Source organism: Vipera berus (genome assembly GCF_964194415.1).
Source record: "Vipera berus genome assembly, chromosome: 1".
Taxonomy (NCBI): Eukaryota; Metazoa; Chordata; class Lepidosauria; order Squamata; family Viperidae; genus Vipera; species Vipera berus.
In genome coordinates this window covers 151,019,946-151,033,688 of record NC_138202.1, presented here as the reverse complement: position 1 = coordinate 151,033,688, position 13,743 = coordinate 151,019,946, and the positions used below count along the sequence as shown (strand labels likewise).

Sequence of the window (13,743 nt, the reverse complement as noted above, 5' to 3'; positions counted from 1 at the left end):
ATGGAAACTAGTCAAGGAGAGAAGCAACCTAGAACTAAGGAGAAACTTCCAGACAGTTAGAACAATTAACCAGTGGAACAACCTGCCTCCAGAAGTGCTGAATGCTCCAACACTGGAAGTTTTTAAGAAGAGACTGGACAGCCATTTGTCTGAAATGGTATAGGGTTTCCTGCCTTAGCAGGGGGTTGGACTAGATGACCTCCAAGGTCCCTTCCAACTTATTATTATTATTATTATTATTATTATTATTATTATTATTATTATTATTATTATTTATATTATTAAGTTTAATCCACTTGCACTGTTTTATGTTTACATGTTTGATGACAAACAGCCTTATGTTTATAAGTGACAGTTTTCCTACTAAGTACCTGCATGTCATAAGCATTTGAATTAAAATTACCATATTAAAATCAAATTGATGTTTTTTAATTTTTATTTGGTGTGCGTTGGAAGAGGGGTAGTCTTATACGGCGAGTATAGCCCAAACCCTATAATTTAACAGGAAATGTAGGGGGTTGTCTTATACGCCCAGTCGTCTTATATGCCGGAAAAATACAGTAAACAAAGGCTCAACTGACATCATTATTTCAATTTCTGAAACAGCAACTTCATTTATTATGATTATTATGGATGAAATAGTTGTGCTGAGATAGAGGGAAAAAATTCTTTACCTGTTCATTTGCTCCAACCCTGCTTGCATCTCCTTGCAACCAACCCTGCTGGCCTATTGTAAAACCATAAAGATCTGGTTATGACCCTGGGTTGGGACCCCAAGTTTATTAAGGGCCCTGTGTCTTGGCTATACCTTTTACTTGATGATCGCATATATTTATTCTGTATTGTTTTAATTATTTGGGTTTTTTTATAATGCACACTGTCCAGAGTCACTTATCGAGATGGGCAGCTATAGAAATTTTAATAATTTTTGTGAACATAGCAACTACTGATACTGTAATGAACTTATTACCTTGTAATACACTTGAATATTTTGTCCATCTCGATCAAAATAACTATGAACTAAGGAAGATTATTAGAAGAAAGAGGTAAGGGGAAACACACTTGAAATTTCATATTTGGCATTCACAAGTAAAAACAATCTCTGTCATCTATACTTTTTGACTTATACCAGGGGTATTCAACCTTGGCAACTTTAAGACCATGCTGGCTGAGGAATTCTAAGAGTTGAAGCACACAACTAGATGGCTAGATTAGAACTACATATCTAGTCACGGCTAGTTTACATATGTTGCAACTAGAAGAAGGACTTTATTGACATATCTTGGTTTTCTAAAAAAGTTTAAGTTTAAGTTTAAGTTTAAGTTTTATTTAATTTGTATACCGCCCTTCTCCTTGGTAGGGACTCAGGGCGGTTCACAGGGCATATATAAAAAAGACAATACAAAAATTAAAAAAGATTAAACCCATGCCCAGTTAAAACAGTAATACAAATCTAAAACAACAAATTAAAACCCATAATCCCCCGTCAGGCCAGACCAGCCATTTCAAATAGGTGGGTCTTCAGGCCACGACGGAAAGTTCGGAGGTCTGATGCCGTCCGGAGCTCTACCGGCAGTTGGTTCCATAATGCCGGAGCGCCCACAGAGAAGGCCCTCCCCCTGGGGGCCACCAGTCGGCATTCCTTGACTGGCGGCACCCTGAGGAGGCCCTCTCTGTGGGAACGCACAGGGCGGAGGGGAGTTGATGCCGGCAGCAGGTGGTCCCTGAGATATCCCGGACCCATGCCATGTAGGGACTTAAAGATCATAACCAAAACCTTGAACCTCACCCGAAAAAAAACTGGTAACCAATGCAGCTCGCGGAGCAAAGGTGTAACATGGGAGTACCGGGAAACTCCCAAGACAACTCTCGCGGCCGCATTCTGTACCAGTTGGAGCCTCCGAGTGGTCTTCAAGGGAAGCCCCATGTAGAGAGCATTACAGTAGTCAAGGCGAGAGGTCACGAGCGCATGAGTGACCGTACACAGGGCATCCCGGTTCAGATAGGGCCGCAACTGGTGCACCAGGCGAACCTGGGCGAAAGCCCCCCTAGTCACGGCCACTATATGATCTTCCAAGGTAAGCCGTGAATCTAGGAGGACTCCCAAGTTGCGAGCCCTATCCACGGGGGGTAAGAGCTCACCCCCCATAGAAAGAGATGGAACATTTTGAATGTCCCGGGATGCCGGAATGTACAGCCACTCAGTCTTGTCAGGGTTGAGTTGAAGTCTGTTCCTCCCCATCCAGACCCGAACCGCCTCCAGGCAACGGGACATCACAGCGAGGGCATCACTGGGGTGGTTTGGGGTCGAAAAGAAAAGTTGGGTATCATCAGCATATTGATGATACCCAACTCCAAAACCACGAATGATCTCACCCAGCGGTTTCATGTAGATGTTGAACAGGAGAGGTGAGAGAACCGACCCCTGAGGAACTCCACAAACGAGAGACCCAGGGGCCGATCTCTGCCCCCCTGCCAACACCGACTGCGAGCGTCCCAGGAGATAGGAGGAGAACCACCGAAGAACTGTGCCTCCCACTCCCAATCCCCTGAGACGCCGCAGCAGGATACCATGGTCGATGGTATCGAAAGCCGCCGAGAGGTCTAATAGGACTAGGACAGAGGAATATCCCCTATCCCGAGCCCTCCAGAGATCATTCACCAGAGCGACCAATGCCGTCTCCGTGCTGTACCCGGGCCTGAAACCCGATTGGTAGGGGTCCAGATAATCCGCTTCATCCAGGACCAGAGGGAGCTGATGCACCACCACACTCTCGACAACCTTCGCAAGAAAGCGAAGGTTGGAGACTGGACGAAAGTTGTTCAAAACAGCTGGGTCCAAGGCAGGCTTCTTGAGGAGAGGTCTCACCACCGCCTCCTTCAAGACGGTGGGGAAATAACCCTCACTCAAAGAAGCAGATATAACCGCCTGGAGCCAGCCTCGTGTCCTCTCCCTAGCTGCATAAACCAGCCAGGAAGGGCACGGGTCCAACAAACATGTGGAGGAGCTCAGCCTCCCCATAATCCTGTCCACTTCATCAGGGGTCACAGAATCAAACTCTTCCCAGGTAACATTGACAAGACCGCCCGTGTCCTGATCGCCTGACTCTGCCCAGCTGGAGTCCAAACCGGTCCGAATCCGAGCGATTTTATCCGACAGATGTTGGCTAAATTCCTCGGCACGACCCTGCAAGGGATCCTCCCTCACCTCCTGATTAAGAAGTGAGCGAGTCACCCTAAACAAGGCGGCCGGGCGATTATCTGCGGACGCGATGAGGGTGGAGAAGTAATTGCACCTCGCCACCCTCATCGCTGCGAGATAAGACCTAATGTAGGTTCTTAACCGCAACCGGTCGGGTTCGGATCGGCTAGACCTCCAGCAGCTCTCTAGGCCCCGTTTCCGACGCTTCATCTCCCGGAGCTCCGCGGAAAACCATGGAGCTCGCTGGGATCTGCGCCGGGTCAGGGGCCGCAAGGGTACAACCCGGTCAAGTGCCTCAGTGGCTGCCCTTTCCCAGGCTTCCACTAAGGCATCCGCCGAGCTGTGAGCAGTGGAGGCAGGTGGGGACCCCAGCGCCGCTTGGAATCTATCAGGATCCATTAAGCGTCTGGGGCGGTACCATCTAATTGGCTCCGTGCCCCCACGGCGGGGGGTGGCAAAACGGAAGACCAGCCGCAGGAGATGATGATCGGTCCATGACAGGGGCATAATAAATGGAGAGCCCCCACCTAGATCATCCAACCACCGTCTAGATAAAAAAATCAGGTCAAGGGTGTGGCCTCCCTCATGAGTTGGCTCTGAAATTACTTGCGTCAGGTCCATGGCCGCCATGGAAGCCATGAACTCCCGAGCTAGCTCCGATGAACCTCCCAGGGATGGTAGATTGAAGTCTCCCAAAACTATAAGTTTGGGAAACTCAACCACCAAGCCCGAGAGGGTATCGAGCAGCTCGGGCAGGGCTGCCGCTGTGTGACTAGGCGAAATGTACACCAGCAGCAAGCCCAACTGCGCCCCAGGACCAAATCTCATAAAGAGAGACTCACACCCGACTATCTGAGAAACGGTGGCCTCCCGCGGACATAAGGTCTCCCTAATAGTAACCGCCACTCCCCCACCCCTACCATGAGCTCGTGGCCGGTGTAGCACCCGGAAGCCTGGTGGGCAGAGGTCAACCAAAGGGACCCCACCCTCTGGGCCCAACCAAGTCTCCGTGATGCAAGCCAGGTCCGCATGCTCACCCTCAACTAAATCCCTAACGAGGGGAGCTTTATTAACCACGGACCTGGCATTCAGGTACACCAGCCGGAGCTCAGCAGGCTGCACATCCTCGCTCCCGGGATCTCGGGGAAGAAGCAGAGGGTCGGAGCGCCTCACCGCTTGCAAATAGCGGGGACGGCCCTCCCGGTAGCGATACGGCCCCCTGTCTATCCGCCTGCTGCCATTCCCCGTCGTGGGAATTGATAATCCCACGACCCGCTCATGAGCCCCGGCGACAACGCCACTCCGTTCTCCCCCCGTGCTATCAGGCCCAAGGCTGGTCTGAACCATGGTAGATCGGCCACCCCCCATAGCCAAACAACCGGTATCTCCCACCCCGCTCCCTAGCCCTATAAAAAATTTGGATAAAAAAATAATCAGAGGCTTTCTAGATTTACATGAACAGCCCCTGCCCCTCAAAGGTTACTTTGAGTCAAGCCTGACTCCCAGTGACTTCATGAACATGTCAATACATTTTTCTTGACAACAAAAAATTTGAACAACTCACTCCTACTGGGGCATGCCTACCTTCCTTATTTATCAGCAGGAAGACTCAAATCCAGGAAGCCCCCACTGGCACTTGCATAACATCTGTCCAACAACTTTAAATAGATCCCCAATAGAAAACCAAATGGGTAGGCGAACACGCAGACATAGGATGGCATATAAATGAAGTATCATGTCGATAATGGACAATCCTAAATAGGATTCACATCTCACATGGCGTCTGCTGGGACTTTCTGCATAAATGGAGCATAGCATCCTCCCCTCAGTGTGACTGTAGGATCCCACATCAAAGTGTAGATCACATTGTGACCAGCTGCTTCAAGCTAAGGGCATATACCACTCCAGTATCTGATTTTTTTTAATATAAACGATGCTGCACTTCAATAGTTAGCTGGCCTAGCCCTAGACATTGGTATTTGAACACAGATCTTTTTAACATTTATATTTTATTGTGTTTTACTAATATAGATGCAATGTTAATATATATTGCTAGTCCATGTATGATATGCCATATAAATAAATCTTGACAGTACAGAAATGCCTTGGTAATGCTTTGGTAAAGAACGTTTGACTTCTCAGCCTAGTTTACAGTTTTCATATTTTGTAGTGTTCCCCCATTTAAGTACTAACTGGGTCCAACCTTGCTTAGGGTTTTGTTTTTTTGAGATCATTAACACATAATAGCTGCAATCATGAAGATTAATTTCTTTTTTTAACAATTTCATTCTGCAGTTCCTATTACTCGCTCTCTACCACCTTGATGAATAGCTGAGTATAAGGAATTATTCACCTGAGCACTTCTAGCAATTTTAGTGGCTGTGGTATAGCAACCTTAATTATTTTGCAAAGAGAAACTCACTAAAATAAAAAGTTCACCTGAATTAAAAAGGAAATTCAAGAGGCAAGAGCAAATAATTGTTTGAGGTAAATAATTGTATTGGAAAACATATATCTCTGGGTTCCCTGCCATATAAAAAAAGTATTTATCAACAGAAATCTGAAAATGCAGAAAAGCCATATTATTATGTAACACATTTGATTCTTTCTCTTCAAAACAACAAATAAAGCACCTTTTAAATCTATAATTGCACATGTGGTCTAAAGAAAATATGCTTGCTTCTCCTTTAAATCCATCTTACACTTCCCAGTATATCAGATTAAAACTTGAAATGCTAGTTTTAAAATTAATCTCACAATGTTCCCATTAAGTATTATCCATAAGACCCCAATCCCTTAATTTAACTGTTCAGTCTAAGTTCATACATAACAGAGAGAAACTTCAGGACACATATACAACCACTACACCATGGTAACGGATTTATTTTTTTTACCATTACAGTATTTTGTCATTCTGATATGCATTATTTTCCAGATTTATTAGCTTTGTTTAAATGCCTTTGCACCTTTTTCTTTGTTAGGACATGTCAGGGTAAGAACCAAATTCTTCTGTCTTTATCTATTCAAATCTCTCTTTCCAATGTACAGTATATTCAGTGGAATGAATGAACACAGAGACATAAACAAACACACACTACACATAGCAGGAATGAGAAGGAAGTGAGGAGGAGGAAAAAAGCCATTCCGAGGGATGTTGTAAGTTTAGGGAGGTTGAAGTGATATTTTCCCACATTCGAGTTATCTTTCAGACATCCCCAGAAAGGACAAGCTGCTTGCTGCTGCTTCCCTTTTCTCAAAAGAGTTGTAGGGTTTTTTTGTCTCCTACTTATGTGACTGGAAGAGAAGGAAAGCTAGAAAACCAAGATCATCTCTTCTTTCAATCATTTGCCAAGATAAAGGAATCTGCCTTTTCTCTCGGAACCAATCTGAGGAGCTTGCGTAAATTCTTTTTGAGATAATTTTAGGTGAAACAAAAAATGAAGAGGACATAAGCCAGAGAACATTCTTCCATTTGGCATTCATCATAAAAAATACCCTGATGCAACCTGAGAAACCTGGTATTGGCAAGCACCACTTAGCAATAATTTCAATGAACATGATTTATTGGAAAATTGTCATGCCAGACCAGAACGGGGAATGTTTGTGTCAAGCCATTCTGTGCATGCACTGTTATTTATTCCTGGTAGAAGTTTGGAAACTCTCAAGGCTATGGGAACGGGTTTCTGCCAGACCACCTGAGGTTAATAACACCACTGGCTATAACAACTAACATCCTGTGAATACCATACACAGAATACAGCTTGCCATGAAAAACTGATGCTCTATACCAGGCATGTCAAATTCGTGACATCACGTGACATTGCGTGACGTATCGGGTCTTTTTCCCCATTGCCGGCAATGGGGTGGGTACAGTTTTGGCGTGAGGCATCTGGCCCGTGGGCCGGCAGTTTGACACCCCTCCTCTATACCAATGGTGTCAAATTGAAATAGAAACAGGGGCCACTAGTTTTGTTGTATGCTGCCCAGAGTCGCTTGGTTGTGACTAAACTATAATGATCTCTGCAAACTGCATGTATTTTTTTTATTAATGCATCAACATATTAAAATCTGACAGGAACTAGATCAGGGGTGTCAAACTGCCAGCCCATGGGCCGGATGCATCACGACAAAACCATGCCCACTCCATTGCCGGCAATTGGGAAAAAGCCCTGATACGTCGCGTGACGTCACGTGACGTCACGAGTTTGACACCCCTGAACGAGATACAACCAATATATAAAAAGAAACATTATGAGTTTATTTATTTTCAATATTTAAATGTATTTACATATTTTTGAGAGTATATAGTGTACCAACATTCCCCATCCCATTCTGGCTTCTTCTCACCTACTAACATATTATCATGCAAACTGCCTCCTCCCATTTGCAACTTCCTGTAATGTTCCCTCTAATTTCTGACATTCTATGTGTAGGGGAAAAAAATGTTTCCACAGCTTCCAAACCAAGTACAAATTTGTGTGCCACAATATGAGAATATGACTAAATTTCAAATACAAGTAATAGTGATGTTACAATATATATTTCTTAGTTAACATAAAGAAAGTAGAAAGAATAAACATGCTTGAACGTGGTGCTCTCAATTCATTTTGGATCCTGGTCCCTGCCCTCTACTTTTCTTGGCAACATTTTTCATCAGTGACTCTGCAGTTCTTTCTTGAATATGTGAATATGTGACTAGTCCAAGGTCACCTGGCTGAATCAGAATTCCCCAACAAACTCGCTCCACCTACACATCCTTACAGATTATGATACATCAATCACTGATAACTGCAATCAATATTTTGCAATAATTTAAATCTTTCTTTCTTTCTTTCTTTTTCCTTTTCTTTCATTGTAATGAAATCAGAATTTAGAAAAAAGAAAAACATTTAGAGCCATGCCCTTATCATGTTTCTCCATTCTTTCCTTCTTCTCTGGATGCATTCTGAACATTTAAAGGTTATTAATTTAAAAACTATTCTTATAAACTTAACAATAATCATATACCTTGTGAAGACAAATAACCCCAGATACTAACTAATTCAACCTGTTATGTAAACTGAAGAAAAAGACTTCAACCTTTTTTGATGGGCAGAGAGAAATTAATACAACCTATTTTGGAAGGAGGCAGTCATTCTCATGTGCTGGAGACTCTGGGGTCCGGAGTAGGTCAGCAGTGCCACCCAAAGAAAAGGCACAATCTCTCTGACTCAGCTTCCTCGCAGCATCAAGGTCACATGTTACGGTTGCAGTACAGACTAAGAGGGCGCTCCTATTCAGTCTGCACCATAATAGCACCAGGCAACCCTCCCTGTTGTAGTTAAATTGAGGTGGTGTGGAGCTTGTGCAGGATTCCACGTGCATCACGAGCCAAGAGTTTTATGGAGGCTGGTGACTAAATTTATTATTAGTTTTCAAATGTGTTATTTATGTTTTATTGTATTTTTATTACATTCCCCCCCTCCCAATATTTCCCAACTGCGTTTTAATCTGGTTCAGGATGCGTTCAGGAGCTTTTTCCACATTCATAACTAGATACATTTCCAGTTCAGAAAATTGCAATAATGCCATGTCTATTTGTCAAATTAAAATGTGAAATATTTTTGGAAGGGCAAATGAATTTCCACATGCAATAAGATGCAGAACACCAGCCAGCAATAGATTTAATTAAATATTATATTACACTTTTGCCTTCTTACTCAAAAAGATGCAATCTTTTCAGAAAACGAGATTGCTAGTAGCAATTTTTAATTTTTGGTTAGAAGCAATAGCTACATCATACTGAAGAGAGCAGAATTTACCTCTGGAATTATCTCATTTTTCTCTACCCTATGGGCAGTGAGCATTGCAAGGGTCGTTTTGTACCATGTCAACCATCATCCACTATCTCCTGTTCCAGATGATAACTTATGGAAACATGCCTTGTTCAAACTGACTCACTGAAAGGAAAAATAAGAATGCTCCAGAGTTTAAACTATTATGTTTTGCACATGATTACTAGGTAGTATAGTATTCTTTTATTTACACTAAAACACAAGCAAAACAAAAATGATCTCTTCAAGTTTTATGTCATTTCTCTGATTCATAAGATAATTATTTGCAAACAAGATAGCTTTGTTTAATAGTCACAAAGACAGGGAAACCTTTAAAATCATTCTCATAGTTCAGAATGTAAAGCACCTCTATTAATTTACTGACAACATTTATATACATATAACACTCAATAATCAAGATTCCAAATTACTGTCTTGGATTTCTTGGCAAGGTTCAGAAGGCATATTAATAAGAAATAAAGTAATTCTAATGCTGGTTTGTGACCATAATAAAAATTGATTAATAAAGTAATTCTGTTGCATATAAGAATGTAACCCATTCTAGTGAAGAATTTCTAAATAAATTGGACCAAAATAAATTATAACTTGGGTGGAGAGGTGGGAGAATGTTTTCCTGACAGAAGTATGAATTATGAATTCTAGTCTATTTAGAACAGAATGAACTATATATCTAACCATATCTAGGTTGGTGTTTTATTGGATATTTGGGGTGTATCTGAATATGAAAAAGGCTTGTACCCATAGTGTTCTGAAGTTGTGAAAATTGAGGCAAAAACACTTGGTATGCTAGAAGACTTTCTAATTTCTAATTATGATGTATCTATCCATCCCATTTTAGGAGACATTGCACTTCTTGTAAGCTTCCATAAATGGAGAGTATGAGCCATAGCACAACTTGCTCAATTAGGTTTTGGAACACAGGAATCATTTTAAGTCAAACAGATAAGGAACACTACTATTTCATCTCTGAGAAGCTACCATGAAGAGCCTCTTTTGCAAATTGGAAAGAAAATATAGCAACAACCATTCTGAAAATATAGCAACAACCATTCATATAGGAAGATTAGGTGAGAACAAATCAAATGGGTAAAAGAAGAAAAGGTACCTTGATGTCAAGGGGCTAAGAAAAAAGAACAAGAGGCACCGATCTCTTTTTAATGAATATTATACAACTTCCTTGATCTTAAAATAAATTACTTTTTTTTAGTTCTCCGAGAGATGTGATGAACTCCAACTTTATATTTTATCTCCTAAAAAAAGTACAACACATCAATTGTATCCAACTGAACTTAATCTAAAATAGGCTCTCCTTCTAACTCCACAGATGTTTTTTACGTGATGGATTCCTCTTCCTTCACAGATAAATGCATCAATTCATTTTAATAGTGTTAACCAACACCCCAAATAGTACTGTAAATCAAACATGATGCTGGCAGAAACACTAAAGTCTACAAATATATTTGATGCTCTTAAAATAAATCTACATACAGATAGTCCTCAGCTTACAACCACGACTGGGAACAGAATTTCTGCTGCTAAGCAAGGCCATTGTTAAATGAATCACACCCAGCTTTACAACCAGTTTTGCCACAATTGTTAAGCGAAATTACTTCAGTGAATCACACAGTCATTAAATAAAATCTGGTTTCCCATTAACTTTGCTTGTCGGAAGCTGGCTGTGGAGATCGTAAATGGTGATCACATGATCCTAGGATGTTTGCATCCACTGTCAATACATGCTGGTTGCCATGTGCCTGAATGTTGATATGTGGCTAAGGGGATGCTGAGATGGTCATAAATGCAAGGACCAGTTGCAAGTGAGTTTTTACAGTATGGTTGTAATTTTGAATGGTCACCAAATGAATAGTTGGTAAGGATTACCTATAGTTCTGCACCTTTTTTTTAGCTTGTTTAATTAAGTCAAAGAAAACACATTTTCCATTTTGTGTAAACCCAAAATTCAAGATAACATTACCCAGAAAATATCAAAGTTTGTTATTATCCATTACAGAATATGATGACTTCATAAAACTTGAAAAAGAGATAAAAAAACAGCGAAACTAAGCAAATATTTTATCCCAACTATGTGGCAAGTCAACGAAGTTCAAAACTACCCAAACACGAAATCCCAATATATCTACTTATTACCGGTAATTACATCAATCTACAATATTTCTTTTTTTTTAAATACCTGTTCTTTTACAGAAGCTAGAATAGTAGTGGCAGTAGCCTCTGTTTCCATGGCAGGATTTGCAGAAGATTCTTGGGTAGTTGGTTGCAGCCCATCTTCCAAAGGGATCTGTTCGGGAGCTGGCATATTGCCTGGTGGGGGGAAAAAATTAGTTTGATATCTGATGTTTATGGATTCAATTGACATGCTACCTTTGCTGCTCTAAAAATATTCCATAACATTTCCCAAATCTAAAGGAGTATGATATGAAATTAAGCAATAAGAATTTCACATTTTTACTTCTTATAATAATGGCTAAGAAACAAGGTGGAATAGGTAACAGCTCCCATCTCATTTTGGCCACTAAAAAGTAAGAGCATAATATCTTATTATTGTGATTGGAAAATATATGAAAGCTGTAATATATCTCCTAAAATAGGATGCCACAGCTTAAAAAATAAGGGGAAAAAACCTCAAAATTCCCTCTCCAGCCTTACCAACATGTATAATGCAGCCTTTGTCCACAAAAAAATTGTCTGACTTACAAGACTGCGGTTATCTATGTATATCTCTATTTTAAAACAGATTAAAGTATCTTTGATAGTCTGTAGCCCTAGATTTAAGGAATAAAAGTGTTTGCAGTAATTTTGCTGGATAGCTATTATATGATAATTGGTGTAATTTTCCCCAGATACACCTATATGTTAAAAATATCAAGCTTTTCACCTTTTGATAACCTCAGGTAATAATGATTCAATTGTGTTACCTGCTTCTTCTTCAGGAAGTCCCTGACTTATGACCAGAATGGACTCCCGAATTTCAATCATAAGGCAAAGCACCAAGTGACCAATCTCGATTTTACAACCATTTTTATGAAGGATGAAAAGCAAATCATAATTGTTAAGCAAGTCCATTTTTTGAACGCACATTTTTTGTCAAAAACCTGGAAAAAACACCAGAAACCAGCAAAAACTCTAATAAATCACAGTCATATGACCGTGAGACAATGCAGCTGGTCATATATGTGAGCTGGTTACTAGCACACAAAATGTGATCATGTGACTACAGAGAGGTGCATGCAGTAGTTGTAACTTTGAGGTCGAGTCATAAGTAGGTTTTTGTCCAAGTCCATCACCATATTGAATGATTCTTAAGTAAATGGTTGTAAGTCAAGGACTGCCTGTATCTAAGCAAGGGCATTATATCCCTTTATATCAGGGGTCTTCAAACTTGGCCCTTTTATGACTTGTGGACTTCAACTCTCAGAATTCCTCAGCCAGTGTGCCTGGCTGAGGAATTCTGGGAGTTGAAGTCCACAAGTCATAAAAGGGCCAAGTTTGAAGAATCCTGCTTCATATGCGTCATCATGTAAATGGTCTTCATAGATATTTCCTAAAGGATGCTGATACCTTTCTGCCTTAAATGAAAAGTCACAACTTCCATTATACATATGTTTCATGCAAGTACACCAGCTTTTTCCTATTTCTTAAGATTCATATAAGCAAGAAATTAGAAACAGGAAGAGGAAAATGTCTATGCTGGCCTTAGACTGGGATGACACCTCTGCACTTGACTTGAGTTATCACACTTGGTTGGTTGATCAATTTTCAATTGATAGCAAGTGAATGTATCTTGCAAGATACAAATCATGTAATCATAGCTAATACTGATGCACCAAGTCCACATATCCCACTAGCTTATGTCTAGTCTAAGACATTAAAATAAATTATTTCTACTTTAAAAGGCTTAATTTCCTGAAGGAGTTTCTTAGGTCAACCAGAAGTCTATAAGCAACATACAAGCTTCTTGTTTCCTAGCTACTGGTATCAAGAGATTTTCTACTTCCAATTTTGGAAACATGGTGATTTACATATTTGCAAGATACTTTTCATTATCTTTCTTTAACACACATAGCAAGGTATGTACCCTCCAAATTTCAGAACTCCATTTGTTGTAATTTTATTGGCAAAATACAGCATAGCTCAAGTACTTTTTCTGACCTTTCTCACTTTTTCCAGCAAAGCTACACAGCTTCTATCGAGTCTAGATAAGATACGCAATTTGTATTTACAGTATTTTTGCTATATAAATCTATTAGTTTATAGTTAAGGTATGTGCCTTTTAACAGGTAATAAGCTAATATTTTCAAAGAGCAAATTGTTGACTTAAATGAGTTTTAAGAGTTAACACTATGAACAACCAATACCTTATGATTATCAGAAACAACTAATAAATCCAACTTTCAGAAATAACTTGTATTATCTTGAATGTGAAATCTGCTTTAAACTGGATTTTTTGTTGTAATTCTCTTACAAAACTTTTATTTCCAGTTCAATACCAAATCACCCATTTTTTTATTCAATTTTTTATATAAATTTTTTATAAATTCATTCAACGGCTCCATTCAAGCCTTCAGTGTTAGCAATGGTGAAGGCCAAAGAACAATAAATGAGGTACAAAAATAAACCACCCCTGTCTTCCAACTGCCATGTCACCTGCCAAGCTCAGGATGTAAAAGCTAGGGTGCTGGTTTACCT

General features: G+C 40.6%; 1 protein-coding gene across 2 annotated transcripts in view; it reads right to left on the bottom strand.

Moving 5' to 3' along the window:
• Positions 1-13,743, bottom strand: part of PKP4 (plakophilin 4) — a 203,360-nt gene that overhangs the window by 148,088 nt on the left and 41,529 nt on the right. The window contains exon 2 of one of the 2 annotated variants that reach the window (XM_081312603.1): positions 11,228-11,358. The exons of the other annotated variant lie outside the window; for it this stretch is intronic. Coding sequence (XP_081168729.1) covers positions 11,228-11,353 — 126 coding nt within the window. The 5' untranslated portion in view covers positions 11,354-11,358. The remainder of the gene's footprint in view (positions 1-11,227; positions 11,359-13,743) is intronic. 2 annotated transcript variants of the gene reach the window in all.